The 15,490-nt window shown below is 53.5% G+C and overlaps 5 protein-coding genes across 5 annotated transcripts; 2 read left to right on the forward strand and 3 right to left on the reverse strand.

Moving 5' to 3' along the window:
- The first annotated feature begins 51 nt into the window (after window positions 1–51).
- EJ05DRAFT_464890 (UAA transporter) lies at window positions 52–1,635 on the forward strand. Its single transcript, XM_033742759.1, has 2 exons — window positions 52–437; window positions 494–1,635. Exons 1-2 carry the CDS (start codon window positions 217–219, stop codon window positions 1,563–1,565), a joined length of 1,293 nt encoding a protein of 430 aa, XP_033600416.1. The 5' UTR covers window positions 52–216; the 3' UTR covers window positions 1,566–1,635.
- Window positions 1,596–4,350, reverse strand: EJ05DRAFT_476254 (uncharacterized protein). Its single transcript, XM_033743988.1, has 2 exons — window positions 3,423–4,350; window positions 1,596–3,371 (listed from the first exon to the last, which is right to left on the reverse strand). The coding sequence occupies exons 1-2, from the start codon at window positions 3,958–3,960 to the stop codon at window positions 1,777–1,779; spliced, it is 2,133 nt and encodes a 710-aa protein (XP_033600417.1). The 5' UTR covers window positions 3,961–4,350; the 3' UTR covers window positions 1,596–1,776.
- EJ05DRAFT_492987 (uncharacterized protein) lies at window positions 4,346–7,506 on the reverse strand (the record flags this gene model as incomplete). Its single annotated transcript, XM_033746084.1, has 3 exons — window positions 4,346–4,398; window positions 4,896–5,704; window positions 5,735–7,506. 3 exons carry the CDS (start codon window positions 7,504–7,506, stop codon window positions 4,346–4,348), a joined length of 2,634 nt encoding a protein of 877 aa, XP_033600418.1.
- A 2,439-nt stretch (window positions 7,507–9,945) lies between these two features.
- EJ05DRAFT_373148 (uncharacterized protein) lies at window positions 9,946–10,882 on the forward strand. Its single transcript, XM_033741165.1, has 2 exons — window positions 9,946–10,727; window positions 10,790–10,882. The coding sequence occupies exon 1, from the start codon at window positions 10,110–10,112 to the stop codon at window positions 10,662–10,664; it is 555 nt and encodes a 184-aa protein (XP_033600419.1). The 5' UTR covers window positions 9,946–10,109; the 3' UTR covers window positions 10,665–10,727; window positions 10,790–10,882.
- A 1,001-nt stretch (window positions 10,883–11,883) lies between these two features.
- EJ05DRAFT_528388 (uncharacterized protein) lies at window positions 11,884–15,441 on the reverse strand (the record flags this gene model as incomplete). The annotated part of the gene is made up of 3 exons (XM_033748908.1): window positions 11,884–14,374; window positions 14,421–14,518; window positions 14,568–15,441. 3 exons carry the CDS (start codon window positions 15,439–15,441, stop codon window positions 12,209–12,211), a joined length of 3,138 nt encoding a protein of 1,045 aa, XP_033600420.1. The 3' UTR covers window positions 11,884–12,208.
- Between the last annotated feature and the right edge of the window lie 49 nt (window positions 15,442–15,490).

Here is a 15,490-nt window from a genome sequence, read left to right on the forward strand (position 1 = left end):
ATGATGCCAGATATCCAAAAAGTGCTTGTGAGGTTACAGTATTCTCCTTCCATTGCTTCATCTGGCTTCGACACCATAGATCTCTTCACGTCAGCCATACACTGACAGTCACGCCTTTTTCGGTGCTATCTTTGACCTGTACATAAACTGTTCGCGCCTCTACATTTCTTGTAACTCACACAGCTGGTCAAGCTCATTCCGCAACTTGTCATTCTCATGGCCCGCAAGAAAAACCCAACTCCAATGCGACGAGAACCCTCCGACATCTTCAATCGCTCCGACGGTGCCATCGACAAGCACCTCGGCTACCGACAAGTCGACAACAAGGAGAACGGACATGCGAGTGGCGCTCTCACGGCCAACCACGCCGCGGGAGCTCAGAAGGAAGCAGGCCTCACAGAACTCGTCTTCTGTGTCGCAGGCATATACGCCTCATTGTGAACCTTACCTCCCTCTCACAGTCCCAATATGAGTACTGACTCTCACTCTCCAGTCTCACCTGGGCCGTCCTCCAAGAACGCATCACGACAACCCGCTACGGGCCCCCAGCCGCGCCAGAAACATTCACATACTCCATCTTCCTGAACACTGTCCAGTCCACCCTCGCCGCCCTCGCCGGCTACATCTACCTCCGTCTCTCCTCGCGCTCGTCTCCCAACAGTCCACCACCCATCTTCCCCTCGCGCGCAATCTTTCCCCCGCTCGCCCTCGTCGCAATTACGTCCTCGCTCGCCTCGCCCTTCGGCTACGCCGCCCTCAAACACATCGACTACATAACCTTCATTCTCGCAAAAAGCTGCAAGCTCCTCCCGGTTATGCTACTGCACCTCACCGTGTTCCGCAAATCCTACCCGTTCTACAAGTACGCCGTTGTCGCCGCTGTCTCCGCCGGCGTTGCTCTCTTCACCATCGCCTCGCCCTCCGCCGCCCGCAAGGCCTCCTCTCATTCCGCTGCCGCTGCCCTGCGCCCTGGAAACACCACCTGGGGCTTGCTTCTCCTCGGCGTCAACTTGCTCTTTGACGGCCTGACAAACTCCACCCAGGACTACATCTTCACTGCTTTCCGCCCCTATGGCGGCCCGCAGATGATGTGTGCGCAGAACATCATGAGCACACTACTCACAGGCGCATACCTGCTCCTCTCCCCCCTCCTCCTCGCCTCATCAACCCATCTAGGCGGCATCTTCAGCAGCAGCATCAGCAGCAGCAGCGAATCCGAACTCAGCGCCGCCCTGGCCTTCATCCAGCGCCACCCCCAAGTCGGCTGGGACGTGCTCGGCTTCGCGGCCTGCGGCGCCTTCGGCCAAGTCTTCATCTTCTACACCCTTGCGCACTTTTCGAGCCTGCTGCTCGTCACGGTGACAGTGACGCGCAAGATGCTGACGATGGTGCTGAGCGTCGTCTGGTTCGGGCATCGCATTCAGGGCATGCAGTGGGCGGGCGTGGGGCTTGTGTTTGGTGGGATTGGGGCCGAGGGGCTGATTCAGCGGCGGGAGAAGGCGGCGAGGGCGCGGGCGAAGAAGGTTGTGGAGGAGCAGGAGGAGTTGAAGAAGAAGGCGGAGTGAGGGAGGGGATGTGGGATATGGGATGTATGTAGGATGTGTGTGGGGTTGATACCATATAGATGCATAGGATATACATGTAGATGAATGAAATATCCATATAGACAGACGTATATGATATATTGATACATTGATTGATAGATTGATGGACAGGACAGACATTGCTATGCCGCTCATGTCGCTCATGCAGACTAACCACGCCATCCTCCTATTTCTAACCCACAGCCTCACTCTCCTTTAATAAACTCCCCCTATTCTCCTTCTCCTTGTCTTTCTCCTTCTCCACACTCCCCTCCGTCCTCGCACTCCGCCCCGAACTCGCCAAACTCACCGAACTAGCCCCTCGACTCCGACCACTACTCCCCTTCCCACTTCCAGGACCACCAAGACCACCACCAACCTCATCCCTAACCTCCCTCAACACCTCCAATCCACCATCCATCCTCCCCACACGGCCCACAAGCGCCGTATTCTCCCTCTGCAACTCCCCAACCCGCAACTGCAAAAGCGCAGCCTCCTTCTCCGCAATCAGCGCTCTCTGCACAGACTCATCCCGCTCGCGCTTCACCTTTGCCAGCTCCGTCCTATCCTGCTCCTTGCGCTGCCTGTCGAGCAGTCTGCGGGCCTCCTTTTCGCGCTTCGCCTCGAGGCGGGCCATTTCCTTTTCGTATTTTTCTTGCTGCTGCTTGATCTGGCGGGCGTGTTTCTCGCGGGCCTTGGAGGCTTGTTGTTCGCCTTTCTTGGACTCTTCGGCGGCGCGGCTCTCGGCGCGTTGGCGCTGCTTGGTGAGTTTGTCTTCGAGGTCGGTTCTCTGGCGGGCGATTTTGTCGAGTTCTTTTTGGTGGCGGGAGGGGGCTGGTGAGGGGATGCCGGAGTTGGTTGAGTCAGTGTCGTCGAGGGCGCGTGGTTCAATGGAGGAGAGGCTTGCGGCGGCGGAGTTGGAGGATGGGATCGGGGTGGATGGGTCGGAGCTGGATGCGAATTCGTCGGCGGAGGCGAAGGAGAGGGTTGATTCAGAATCAGAGGAGGACGAAGGGGATGAGTCAGGGACGAATGAGCCTGGGAGGTGGGTCTGAATCACGGTTGGGAGTGATGCCGCGATAGAGGAGATGATGCCAACTGGTGCTGGCTGAGGATCGGATGCGGTAGGTATGGCGGTCTTGGAGTGTGTGCGACTTGTCGAGGGCCGGTCTGCGATACTTTCACCCACGCCGGCGAGGTAGGCGTTGTTTTCTACAACGCTGAAGCGTTTGCTTTCGATGCTCTTGCGGGTTGATTCGGCTGCGGCATCGTTTGGCTTACTGCCATCCTCAAGGTCGTTCTCATCTTTTGCGCATGCCCAATCCAGGAACTTGCTGGCGTCTGTGACGATGCTGCCGGGTGTGCCACGTTCTACCATGAAACGAGGTATACCGCCTCCAGGATCGCTTCGTGTGACCATTATCCACTCGACAGGATTGCGTTCCGCAACAGCATCATCTACGTCGACGTCGAAGTCTGCTTCAGACGCATCTCCAGTCTCGTCTGCGAGACTAACATTTGACGTGGTTTTCGACTTTGGAAGAGGTATCTCTCGAATCATCTCGACAGACTCGTATTGTCCTCGCACCAGGCCATTCCGCGCTGGAGCATCTGGGTGCGTTACAGGTATCGAGACAATCAGAAAGTGACGTGGCACCTCCTTGATTACCTCTGGAGAATCGACGTGAGGTGCGGACTTTTCAGTCAGGGCGTTGTCCGAGGTCAGGAGTAATGTGACAAACTCTCGAGGGGCGACAGGACCGGGGAACTGCGCTGATAGCTGATATACTGATCACCTTGTCAGCGCGTTAGTAACCTCATGCAGCCGTATTGTCGTACCTTCCACTTTCCCAACACCGTCCAGCTCTACCTTCTCCAATCTCTTATCCCCGCCGATACCCCTCACGTTACCCTCTCCTGGCGCGCCCTGCACAGCCAGACTCTCCGCAAACTCCAACTGCATCGCCTTCTTCCATTTCGAGAATCCCAGTCCCTCGTGTATACTTCTCCGCCCAAACCACGCACCATGCCTGTCTTTGCCCGCCATCTTATACACCGACATCTCGAGCGGATTCTCCTTGGCACTGAGCTTAATCGCCTTCCCCCAGCTCGAGTAGAGCTCCGCGTGTGACGGGTCTGGCGGTGGTGGGCGCGCTCTCGACACCGTCATGTCGGCAGCTGCGCTTGCTGGACGGGCTTCTGTGCGTGTAGGTTGTGCGGTGAGGAAGTCGTCGCCTCCGGGCGGCGGAGGCACGCTGTTTGCAATGATCTCTGCTTGGTCGAATACATTGCGGAGGAAAGGGCCGAGGTCGTCGATTGGGACGTCGGAGTAGTCCTTTGGCCGCAGCTGCGTGAGAGCCTCGTGGAGTGTAGACATGGCGAGGGGTGCAGGTGAAGCCTAGACAAGGACTGTCTGGAAGATTCGGAGAGATGATTTAAGCGGATTCGGCGGAGCTGAGAGCATCAGATGTGGTTGGCGGTGCTGAAAGGTTTGGTGGTGTGTGTCCACGGTTACAAACAGCCTGAGTGGGCGCAATAAGGAAGTAATAGCTGCGTCATGCCTCAGACGTAGTACAGCTAGTTAGCGCGCAGCAGTGTTCCTGCAGGCATGCATAGCCGCTATATGTAGATTGAATTGCAGTTCATGAACCATTCACCCCACAAAACCACTTTACATACACTTTCCTACATCACATTACCTCATTAACAGAGTCCGCATAGTTATAGGTATGCACGAGTGCGCTGTCATAGCAGACCCGCATTCACGTTGTGTCTTGCTCGTCTGGCTTGTGAGGAGGGGGGTTAGGGGGGGGCCCTCGGGCGAGCTGCGTCAAGTGGAAAGGCCCCTGCTACGCCTGACTAAGCCCGTACCCAGGCGGGGAAAAGATTCCGGGCAGTGGTAAACGGGGTCATCCTGACCGCGTGGGTCGCGGAGTCCTCGTGCCGGATGGATACGTGACCAATACTAATTATTGCAAGCTGATTGACTAATGTTGTTTTGATACAGTTTCTGTTGATCGATTGTGTGTTATATGCTTCAAACACAGGTGTATGTATGTACGCATATATATATACATGTACACCAAATTCGCTCGCCATATATACACCCTGTTCGCCGATATATATACAATGTTTTCGTCTCGCCATATTCGTCACATCGTTTAGATATTCGCTGTACAATCAATCGCGCAATCTATCCAGCCATAGATGCATCGTCGTGGTTCCCGTGCCTCGTTTCATCGTGCATGTACCCTCCGTCGGCGGCCATGTTTCCAGACGGCAGATTCCCAAAGTCTCCAAACCCCATCCCACTCGCTGTGCTGAAAATCCCGTCGTCGCCGAGATCGGGTGGGTCTACGTTGAACGGCATAAACCACCCATTGCCTGGCTCCAAAGTTCCGCCACCGTAACCACCACCAAAAGGCGCAAGGTCGCCGTTGTAGTATGTCTGCATGGCAGCTTGAGTCATAGGGTCAAGCTGGGGGAAATGATTGGATAGGTCGATTGGTGTGTGCGTTGAGAGTGGGGACTGCTGGTGTTGGTGTTGTTGCTGAAGCTGCTGGTTGATGAGGTATGCTGTTGCGGCAGAGGCATCGAAGGAGCTGCCTTGGCGGTTCTGCTGCACAGGGGCCGACGTGGGTGCTTGTTGATAGAAGGCAGAGGAAGCATCGAAATCTGTAGCTAGCGATGGGAGAGGCATTTGTGTGCGCTGTGTGGTGTTTGCACTTGGTTTGGGCTGTTGCGCAGATACACGGCGATTCTGGGCGATGACATTCTTTCCCTTTGAAGCTTTGGCCTTCTTGGCCATCTTTTGCTGTGCTTCTGTTCCCGTAGGTGGCGACAGGGTGGCGAAGAATTCTTCGACGGTTTGAAGTTCGGACTTTTGTCCTAGAACGGCATCGGTACCGGGCTCGCTCTTGTCACGGGTGATTGGGTCTTCGTAGTCGGTTTTGGACACACCATGGGGGTATCTATCGAACCAGTCACCATATTGGAAGATTGTGGGAGCGTTATCCTTGGCTGCTTTGGCGCCGCGTAGGTTCGCATCGGCGTGTTGGCGGTAGAGATCCTTCAGGTTCTCTGCAACAAAGTGGAACATGCCCCAGACCTTCTTCATCTTGCTGAGGTACTTTACATTGCAAGCAAGGTACTTCTTCGAACTGGCCTCGAGGGCAGGGTTCTTGGAGAAGACGCCGTGTACATGAACGGTGCTGGAGAAGAAAGCAGAGTAGCCGGCAAAGGGCGCAGTGACGTTGTGGTCGAGCGACTGGTTAATCAAGATGGAAATCTGATTGGCGGCATCCAAAGCTTTCTTAGCAGCTCCCTGAACAAAAGATTTTGGCATTTCAGGCGTCGCACGTAGACCAGTCAGATTGGGCAGCGCGAAGCGGTTCATGAACAGAATGATCTGGTGGTAAAGTATATGTAGGTAAAGAAATTGATTTGCGGTTCGTTCAGAGGCGTGTGTTTGTAGATTATCCTCGTTGTAATGCAGCGCCTCGGGCAAGTCCGACATCCATCTCTCCGTCTGATTTTTGATGTTGCTGAATTCTGATTGATCATCCCACATCGGATGGGGATCCTTTGCTTTCCCGCCCAAATTGATGTACTTGATGACTTTGCCCCATATCGTTACCAGTCGTATCATGTATGCCATAGCTCCCATATTTTCTTTGGGGGACTGGTCTTTAGCCTCTTCAGTTGAGGGTGATGGTTCGTTTGGCGACACGTCAAGTGCTTCGGTCGGTCCTGCGATTTCCATCTGGAAGAAGTGTTCTTTAATGGGTAATTGTGCGACAATGAATTGCTCGCTGACAAAGAGCGGTCGGTCTGTGCCTGACGAATTGAAGCGGTCCATAAGAAAGCAGGACCACATTGTCCGTCGCCGGATCTCGCGATCAGTAAAGGACAATTTCGAGTGCTCGCCCACGCGTGGGTCATAGTCGAGGTCGCGATGAAGCTGGAGAGCGTAAGCCATTCTTTGTGCCATTCCGCCAAACATCCAACTCCGACCACCCTGACATGTGCCAAACTCATGCAAACCCAGCAGTAGATATACGATCAGAATCGTAATGTTTGGCGTATCATATCTTTTCAGGGCAATCTCGCGTGCTTTACTCGCATACGTCTCCCCACGCAGGAAAGCAGGCTCTGTTCGGAGAGAGGGATGGGTTGAGAACCTAGCAGATATGGCGCATACTGCAAGCATAAGCACAGGTGGCACTTGACCTGTACTTAGCCTGCACATGAAGCTTGGTTTGTGTAAGAGGGGATAACTTTGGCCATAGACGTGGTCAAAATATACTTCGGCGAGATGTTCTTGGAGCTCTTTCGATGGCAAGCTCTCAGCTCCATCCGTGAGCAGCAGATTTTCGTCTGCATCTTGACCCTTCACTCCAGTTAGGTCGGCAGGGTTCGTAGGTCTTGATTTTGACCATTCATCAAGTTCGTTGCCAAAGGCCTCTTCGGCTTGGCGCTTCTTTGAGGCTGCGGGCTTGGCAGGTGCAGTGGGTATGGGCGGCCTGACTACCGAACGACCAGAGGCAGCCACAGTCGCCTGGTTCTCCTTGGGCACGAGCTTGATGACACGATCTTCCATCCTCTTGAGGCGCTTGTCGAGCATGGCCATATAGTCGGTGCGGGGAGCGGCTTTGCGAGTGGTGACCTTGTAGACGCACGGTATCCGCGACCGTAGACAGTGCTTGCAAGCGGGCTTCTCACCAGAGCAACGTATCTTCTTTCTCCGACATGCGATGCATGCAAGTGGTAACCTTTTGCGCTCTTTTCCGGCCTTTGTCTTCATCTCGCTCCAAGCAGGAGCATCATCCCCAGTGGCATCTTTTCGAGTCGACAGCTGGTCCAGAAAGTCCAAATCGCCTCCCTCGGCGTGCAGACCGGAGTCGTCTGAGATTTCCGTCCGCATTGCAACGCTGGCGCTGTAGTTGCGATCGGGACTTTGGATCTGATCACGGCCATCGAGACTTGCCGGTTGTATGTCGGAGGGGCTGCTGGTGGTGGTCTGGTGACGGAGAGAGATTGCGGAGCGGGAGTCTGAAAGATTAGATATTGAAGGTCGATGTGGAAGTGGAGATGGAATGGACTTGGCAGAGGAGGCGATGTTATGGTCGTATGAGGGAGTTGGTTGAGAGAAGTGGTGCAAGTCATGGTGAAGAGGCACGGAGAAGGCGGAGAAGTTGAGTAGGTCTGTATTTGAGGGCGATTGAGAGGAGCGAATCATGGCATCCATGGTGTGGGAGGCAGAGGCGGCCATGACATATGAGTTGAGGTCCAGAGGGTCGTCAGTCGAAGGTTCCATGGTGGCGGTAAAGCATGCTCCAGGCTAAAGTGAAGGGGTGCTGCTAAGGATAGCTCCCATGACGGGGCCCCGCGTTATTGTGTGTGCAAGTGGCAGTTTGTCAATGGCGTCGCATATGCTGAGTGGTATGTGGGTGTGCGTGTGAGTGTGTGCGTGTGAGTGTGTGCGTGTGAGTGTGTGCGTGTGAGTGGTTTGGACTTGAAGGGTAACACGAGGGAATGTCTGGCTGGTGGAGTGTCGCGAGGATGGGCGCAGAATAGGGAAGGAGAAGAGGATATGTTGTAGCAGGGCGAGACAGGTGTGGAAGGCAATTGATAGAGTGTGGAGGTTGAGAGTTGAGGGATGAGCTCAACGGAGTGAACGAGGCCGAACCAACTGAAAGAGGAGCGATGTCAGCTGAGAGAAGGAAGGTGGTGGTAGCCAATTGGTAAAGATGGATGAGCGGGGAAGGGTCCTCGAGCGGAGAGCGGTGGAGTGGAGTGGAGAGTGGTTGAGAGAATCGGGAAGCTGGAGTAGGAGCAGGAGTAGTAGCAGTAGCAGTAGTAATAGTAGCAGCAGCAGCAGTAGGAGTAACAAGCTAAGTAGTGGCGAGAGAAAGTAGTGACGAGGCCGTAGAGAAGTAGCAGGGGGTGGGAAAGAATGGAGAAGCAGGATGAGGACAAGGAGTGAGGATGAAGCTGGAGATGCAGATGAGGAAGAGAGAATAGAGAAAAGGTGGACTAATTACCTACTCTGGTTGGAGGCGGATGGATGAGTGCGAGCTAAGGTAGTCAGGTTAATAGGTAGAGAGAGCATGTGGGTAGCGGAGCGAGGGCCGAGAACGAGGTCTATAGGTCTGGTATGGTAAGCAAGCAAATCATAGTTATTATTATTATTAGGGCACAGCTACCATACACACACGCACACACATACAAGATACATGCATACAAAGTTAAAGATGGGATGCTAAGAGAAGAGATGTATGCAGCGAACGGACAGCTAAGGATAGCCAAGAATCACACGTGCAAGCATTGCGTGGCTGTGGGAGAGTGATGGTGGTTTGTAGGTATCGTAGAGTGGCTAGAGCGAGATTGATGAGGGAGATGAGATAGAGATGCTTACAAGACCCTAAGACTAACCAGCAAGGAGGGCATGGACATGGACATGGACATGGACATGGGCATACAGCAGAGAGTGAGTGATAGATGGCTTGAGCTTGTTGGAAGATGGGATATATATTATGATGAGGTATCTATTATTATTGCCTGATAGCGTTACTTGTCAGGGTATCAAGGTATGTAATTAATGTTGTCAGTAATAGGTAGTAGTGTAAGTAGATATCATTGCCTTTGTACCGCGCTGAACGGCCGCTACAGAGCCCGCTAATCAACTGCATCGTACTGTAATGATGGGTGCAGACCAGCCTGCAGACCAGCCTACAGAGCTGCCTCCATCCCTACGCGCCGGCTGCATCTGGGGTGCAGCAGTATTATGTACAGTACTAGCCAGCGCAATGCATGATGCACCATTGCCATGGATGAGGATGATGAGGATGAGGATGAGGATGATACATACTTTGCTGCAACTTTCGTCTCACGCACGCCCTGCACTAATCAATTACTCTCAACTGTTCTTCTACGTACTTACTTACACACACAGACAGGATACATAGATGGACTACAAAAGCACAAAGCAGGTAATCATTAGTCCAGCATAGCCCCACACCGTGACACTCACGATATTATTAATAATGCACTGAACTGCGACTCGTCTTGCGCGCAGTGACACTCTTCGCCATCTCAAAACGCTTTGGTACCGAGGCAAGCACTGCCACTCTTTGCACCGCTATTCTGCTCGCCAAACTCCTCCACCATTCTTCACGCCAAACGGTTCGATTCGCCATCTCGCCATCTCACCATCGCCAACTATCCTCTTGTTGTCGTCGTCGTCGTCGTCGTTGTCACTCGTCTATCTTGGCTGTTTCGTGCGACTCCACTCTGCCGAGAACCGTGACGAACTCGCGTCCGCACTCTTTTAAGTTTAAGCTCTCTTTCTCTCCACTATCCTTTATACCTGAAGAAATCCCACAATCTACCACCATCTGTTCGTCTCTTCACCATCTCACTCCTCTCACCTGCTTTACGCCAACGCGGGAATGCTACGGGTACCAGCGCGAACCTGTGGATAGCAGGCCTGACATTTGACACTACAGGATTGTCAATCATCTTGCCATGTGGAGGCAGGCGTCAAGCCACAGCGGTCCGTCCGCTTGTCGCCAAGTCGCCATGCCGCCCAGACTGCCTGTCACTCTCCTCCCTACCCCCCAAAGGCTGAATGCTGGGGCGAAACAACACCTTGAAACACCACCATCATCGTATGCCATCGATAGATTGATCGAGCTCATCACGCTGATTCAGCGCACCGCTCGATGCGGTGCTCCCGTCTTGCCCATCCCTGCCTCGTCGTCGTCACCGATGAGACCAAATATCACAGCCGCCACGTTTCCACACCACCGCTCCGCTGCTCCCCACAAACGGACCGACGTGGGTCCTCTACTACAGCTAAGCACTGTCCACTTACTTCTATATACTAATATCTATGCATGTCGCGTCCACTTGGCTGTACTGTACTGTAGTGTATCTCAGGGCACCCCAGATGGTGTGGACTCTATTTTCTGCTGCAAGAATCCTCCCATCACACTCTCTTCGTCTTCGTCTCGAGCAAAACCTCCGTTCTCTGGCAGCCCAACGACCCACATGGCTCCATTTTCTGCAGACTCACCATAATTAATACTGTCTACTCCATCAACCTTGTCCGAAAAGCTATTGCAGCATCGTGTTCTAAGCGAGGTCAGCCGGCCGTATCGCTGTTACGCTCGTGCAGCCAACTATGAGAAGACTAATATCACTAGTGGCACTTTCTTCCAACGTCGAGCGTAAGGTATAATTATGGTACCTAGGTACCAGAATACCTCGTCGTATTCCTCTGCCGTTTTGATGGTCCTGCACAACAAACACACGTGCATTACCTTGACTCAAAGGAACACCCCGATACCCAATATTTCCAGGCCAGCTTCCATCTACACAATATTCCGGTCCAGAGCACGCAGCTCCAATACCACACCAATACCAATATCAATAGTATCTATCCCAATCCGTCCATGACCCAAGTAAACCTTCTCATACGTCACGCGACCTTATACCACACACACACACACACACACACAATATATCACATCAACATAATTAACCTAGCAACACCACGCTCCCGTCCCATCACAACAACCCACATCCCACGTTCCCCCATCTTACCTCCCCCAGCATCCCCAGCATCCCACTATCCCAGCATCTCGCACAGCCAACCCTAAGCATCCCTCCAACCCGCACACACAACGAACCACGTCAGAAGTCGTTTGTTTCACAATGCATACATACATCATCCTGCACTCCCTCCCTCCCTCACTTGCATAACCTGCATTACCCTCCCCAATCCCGCCACCTCGTTTTGGTATTTCTTTCTTCGTCAATCACACGGAATATCCCGAGAAACACGCACAGAGAACTGGTCCACACCAATACCAATACCATATACTGGTCCTATCAAGGATAATACTAACTTAGCAGTCTGCATCCACATAAAAACCACAGGTCTTTGGAAAATGTTTGTCCGATATCCGCGTATACACACATAGACACGCGTATAATTACACGTATACACGTACACGCATACACGCATACACGCATACACGCATACACGCATACACGCATACACGCATACACGCATACACGCATACACGCACACACAGTAATTACATACTAAGCGTAGTCGTCCCGTCAGGTCATCAGGCTAGTATCCCAGTAGGCCCATCAATCATATCATACCACGCCTTCTATCCATCCATGCGTGCAGTGCTCCTGCCTTACTTACCTTACCCACCTCACCTCCTCCACCCTCAACCTATCCTCCTCCACCACTTTCCCCAGAACACTAATTATGAAAAGAGGGCAATGGGGGCGTGCGATTGTGAGTTGGAGTGGAGGGACGGTGTGCGTGGTGGTTGTATATATATATTTACATAGAGAGAGAGAGAGAGAGGTTTAGCGTACATCCCTTCAATCACATCAAACAAACCGTATTTTTGTTTCTGTATTGTAGTGGCGCAAAACACGTGATGTGGTGTGGCGTGAATTGCTGTCCGTTTTGTATGTCTTGTCTATATATATGGCATGGCATGGCTACAACTACTCTCCGCACCAACACCCGTGTGCACGTCCAGAAAACACACATCCATCTCTATACATCATCAGGCAAATCAAGCACGCACGCATCTCTATACATCCCGCACCCTTCCCGCGGCAGTGCTAGTAGCGGGCGCCGCTGCAGTCGACGTCGACGTCGTCCGCACCGGAATCTCCGCCTCGACAAGCTCGAAGCCACTCAGACTCGGGTAGCGCCTCGTGAAGTTCTCCTCCCATGCCTCTGCATCGGCAGCAGACATGTTCTCAGTCGGGTTATTGCTGGTGACAGGATCTTGGATGCCGAGGCCGTGTTGAGGGGCTACTGCTCGTTTATTCGCTAGAGATGATGATGATGGTTTGACGGGGGAGGGAAAGGATGATGGTCCGCCTGTAGTGGTGGTGGTGGTGTTGGTGCCGCCTGTCTGGAGTTTCTTGGGCTTGGGGGGCGCCGTGGGTCCGGTCCGTTGCGTGGCGGGTCCAGATGTGGAGGATGATGTCGAGATGATAGGCGGTGCCGAGGACGGCGGTGCTGGCGCGGCCATGTTCGACACCATGTTGCTCTTCTTGCCTGGTACAGTCGGCCTCTCGCCGTCCTTGCCTGTCTCGCTCTCGCGTGTGTACTTGCCATAGCCCTCCGCCGTCCTTTTGACGGGCTCTTCCTTGCGACTCTCGTCTAGCAGTGTGCGCACGCGCGACTGAATCGTACTCGCCCTTGCCAAGCCCTGCGTAACCTCGCCCTTGGCCACACGCGCCTGATACGCGCGAGCGGCTTCCTCGACACGTTTCTCTTCTGCGTCGAGGGCGCGACGCTCGAGTTCGCGCTTGACGTCGGGTGAGAGCTCTTGGGTTTCGTCAAGGAGATCGGACGCTGTGTCATCGGTGGCGACGGAGCCGGCGATGGGATAAAGAGATCCAGTGCGTGTGGGTACGCTATGGGGATCATCAAGACGGTCCATCCTGTCGGTGTCGAAGGATGGGCTGGGTGTACGAAGGGGTTGATCGTGAGAGGAAGGCGCTTCGAAGCGACGGAACGCGTCGCCAAATTTCCCTGCTAGCATTGATTTGGTGTTGGACAGGGAGAGAGATGTCATGCTTGCGCGCTTGGAGTGGCCGAACGAGGACCGCTTGGAGCGCTTCGAAGGGTCTTTGTCTTCGATGGCGCGGAGGTAGTCGACGCTGGAGCGGATGTTCTTGTCTTCAGGTTCCGCATCCGCATCTGGTGTGACAGGACCGCGTGAGGAGTCGGTTGGACGATTCTCGCGGACGCGAAGGTAGTCGATGCTTGATTCAAAGTGGAGGCTGGTTGGACGTTGCCGGATTCCGGCAGTCGACTTGGAGCGGGCTACGGGGTCATTTATGTCAAGTGCGGACGGCCTTGAGCTCTCTAGAGATGGCCGAGATGAGGCAGGACTTTTTGGTATCTGTAGAGTAGAGCCCATCTGAGATTTGCTCCGCTGTGCGTCAGTCATCGAAGGTCGAGGCGGTAGAGCGTGCTCTGGATGCAGTGTCGGTGCAGTCCGCCCCGAGACTTCTTCGGGCCTTGGCTGACTAGCATTTCGACCATGTACATCTGTAGGCACTCGCCAGATAGGTCTCGCGTTGATCTCAGGTAATCTGGCTGGACGAACTTTGGGTGATGCTGGTGGAGATGCTCCTGTGCCTGTCGATACCATTCTCGCCCGTTGTGGTGACGTCTGCCGGCTGATGAGTGGAGGACGGAACTCTGGCCTCTCCGCGGGCACTGGTTTCTTGGTTGCAGGTGCAGCTACTGAGGACGGCTGAGGCTTCAGTGGCGGCAGTTTCTCTTTTGGCGGGGGAGTAGGTTTTGCGAAAACTTCATCAGCCAGTGCTGCCGTAACACGTCGATTGAGACTCTCAGGTGGTGCCTCTTTGGGTGACGACGCCCCAGAGAATTGGAACTTCGTCCCTTTGTCATGCAGAATAGAGAACTCATCCAGAGAAGGAAATTTTGCTGCGAGTTCATCTGCCGCTGCCGATCGCTCTGACACTGATGTTGAGTCGAGCGCAGCGAAAGGATCACCTGCAACCCTGTTGGGCGCACTTGGTTTAGCTGCCGACAAGTTTTGATTGGGACCTGTTGGCCTGCCTCTTCTCATGGGTACCACGTCAGGTATAGCCTGCTTTTCTTGTACAGGGGCAGCCTTTTGTATTCCGATGACTGGCGGAGACGACACTATCTCGGGGGAAGGGAGTTCTTGATAGCGCTGTCCCTCGGGCTGAGTCCGTTGTGCATATATCTGTGTCTCATGAGCATCGTTTCCGCGCTGCTTTGCCAGTCCTTACATCTTTTATGGGTATCGAGGTGTTGCGCATGGAGCAGATTTCAGCGACAACCTGGTATATGTTCGGGCGCGCTTTCGGGCTTTCTTTGAGCATAGAGCCTGTTTGACGTGTGAGCACCTAGTCCTCCTGGTATGTTGAGGTCTTTACCAATCAATCGCTTAATGCGGTCCGAAAAAGAAGGGTATTGTGGGTACTTGAAGCTCGCGTTAAGTATCGCCATTTGGCCTTGATCTTCAAACGGTGTAGTATAGTAGCAAAGCTTATAGAGCAAGACTCCCAAGGCCCATATGTCACTCTTCTCATCAATTGGCTGCTTCCGATATACGTCAATCATTTCCGGACTGCGATACTGAAGTGTGGTGTGCCTCTGGATGTCTTCCTCAATCAGTCTTCCTTCCTGTGCGGTTGTGGCAGCAGGTCTAGGGGGCGCAGTTGAGCCAAAGTCCGCGACCTTGTATAGTCTTGAGGAGCCAGATGTCGATATAAGGACATTCTCTACCTTCAAATCGCGGTGTAGAAGAGGCGGTTTGAGATAGTGCATTGAAGCCACTCCCTCCGAGACATCCGAGAATATCTTGAGGATTTCCGGCTCTGTCAATCGATGTTGTAATCTGGTATTCATGAAATCAATCAACCCACCGCCTTGACAGTACTCCATAAGCAGGAATACCTCGTAGCCACCTCCTTGAAGCTGCGAAGCGTGCGAATCCATATAAGTGACAATATGCTTATGCCCCTTCAGTTTCTTCATGGTCTCCACCTCTGTCCTCATGTTTGCCAATGCGTCCTTATCAGGTACTGCCACTCTCTTGAGGACAGCGGTCTCGTACTTGTCCCCAGATCGGGGGATTCGCACAACGTAAACATGCGCGAAGCCACCCTCAGATAGGTATTTTTCTATGACGACCCGATGATTTCCCACCTGGACCTTCGTACCTGGTATGAAAGTGCCAGGAGGAGCATTGTTCGATGCGATAGGAACATGATAGGCAGCAGGACGGGAGCTGAAGGTGGAGGCCATGGTGGGACAGAGGGCCCTCGGGGGTAAAGGGACGTAGCTAGCGGAGCTG

The sequence above is a fragment of the Pseudovirgaria hyperparasitica genome, assembly GCF_010093815.1.
Source record: "Pseudovirgaria hyperparasitica strain CBS 121739 unplaced genomic scaffold EJ05scaffold_8, whole genome shotgun sequence".
Taxonomy (NCBI): domain Eukaryota; kingdom Fungi; phylum Ascomycota; class Dothideomycetes; order Acrospermales; family Acrospermaceae; genus Pseudovirgaria; species Pseudovirgaria hyperparasitica.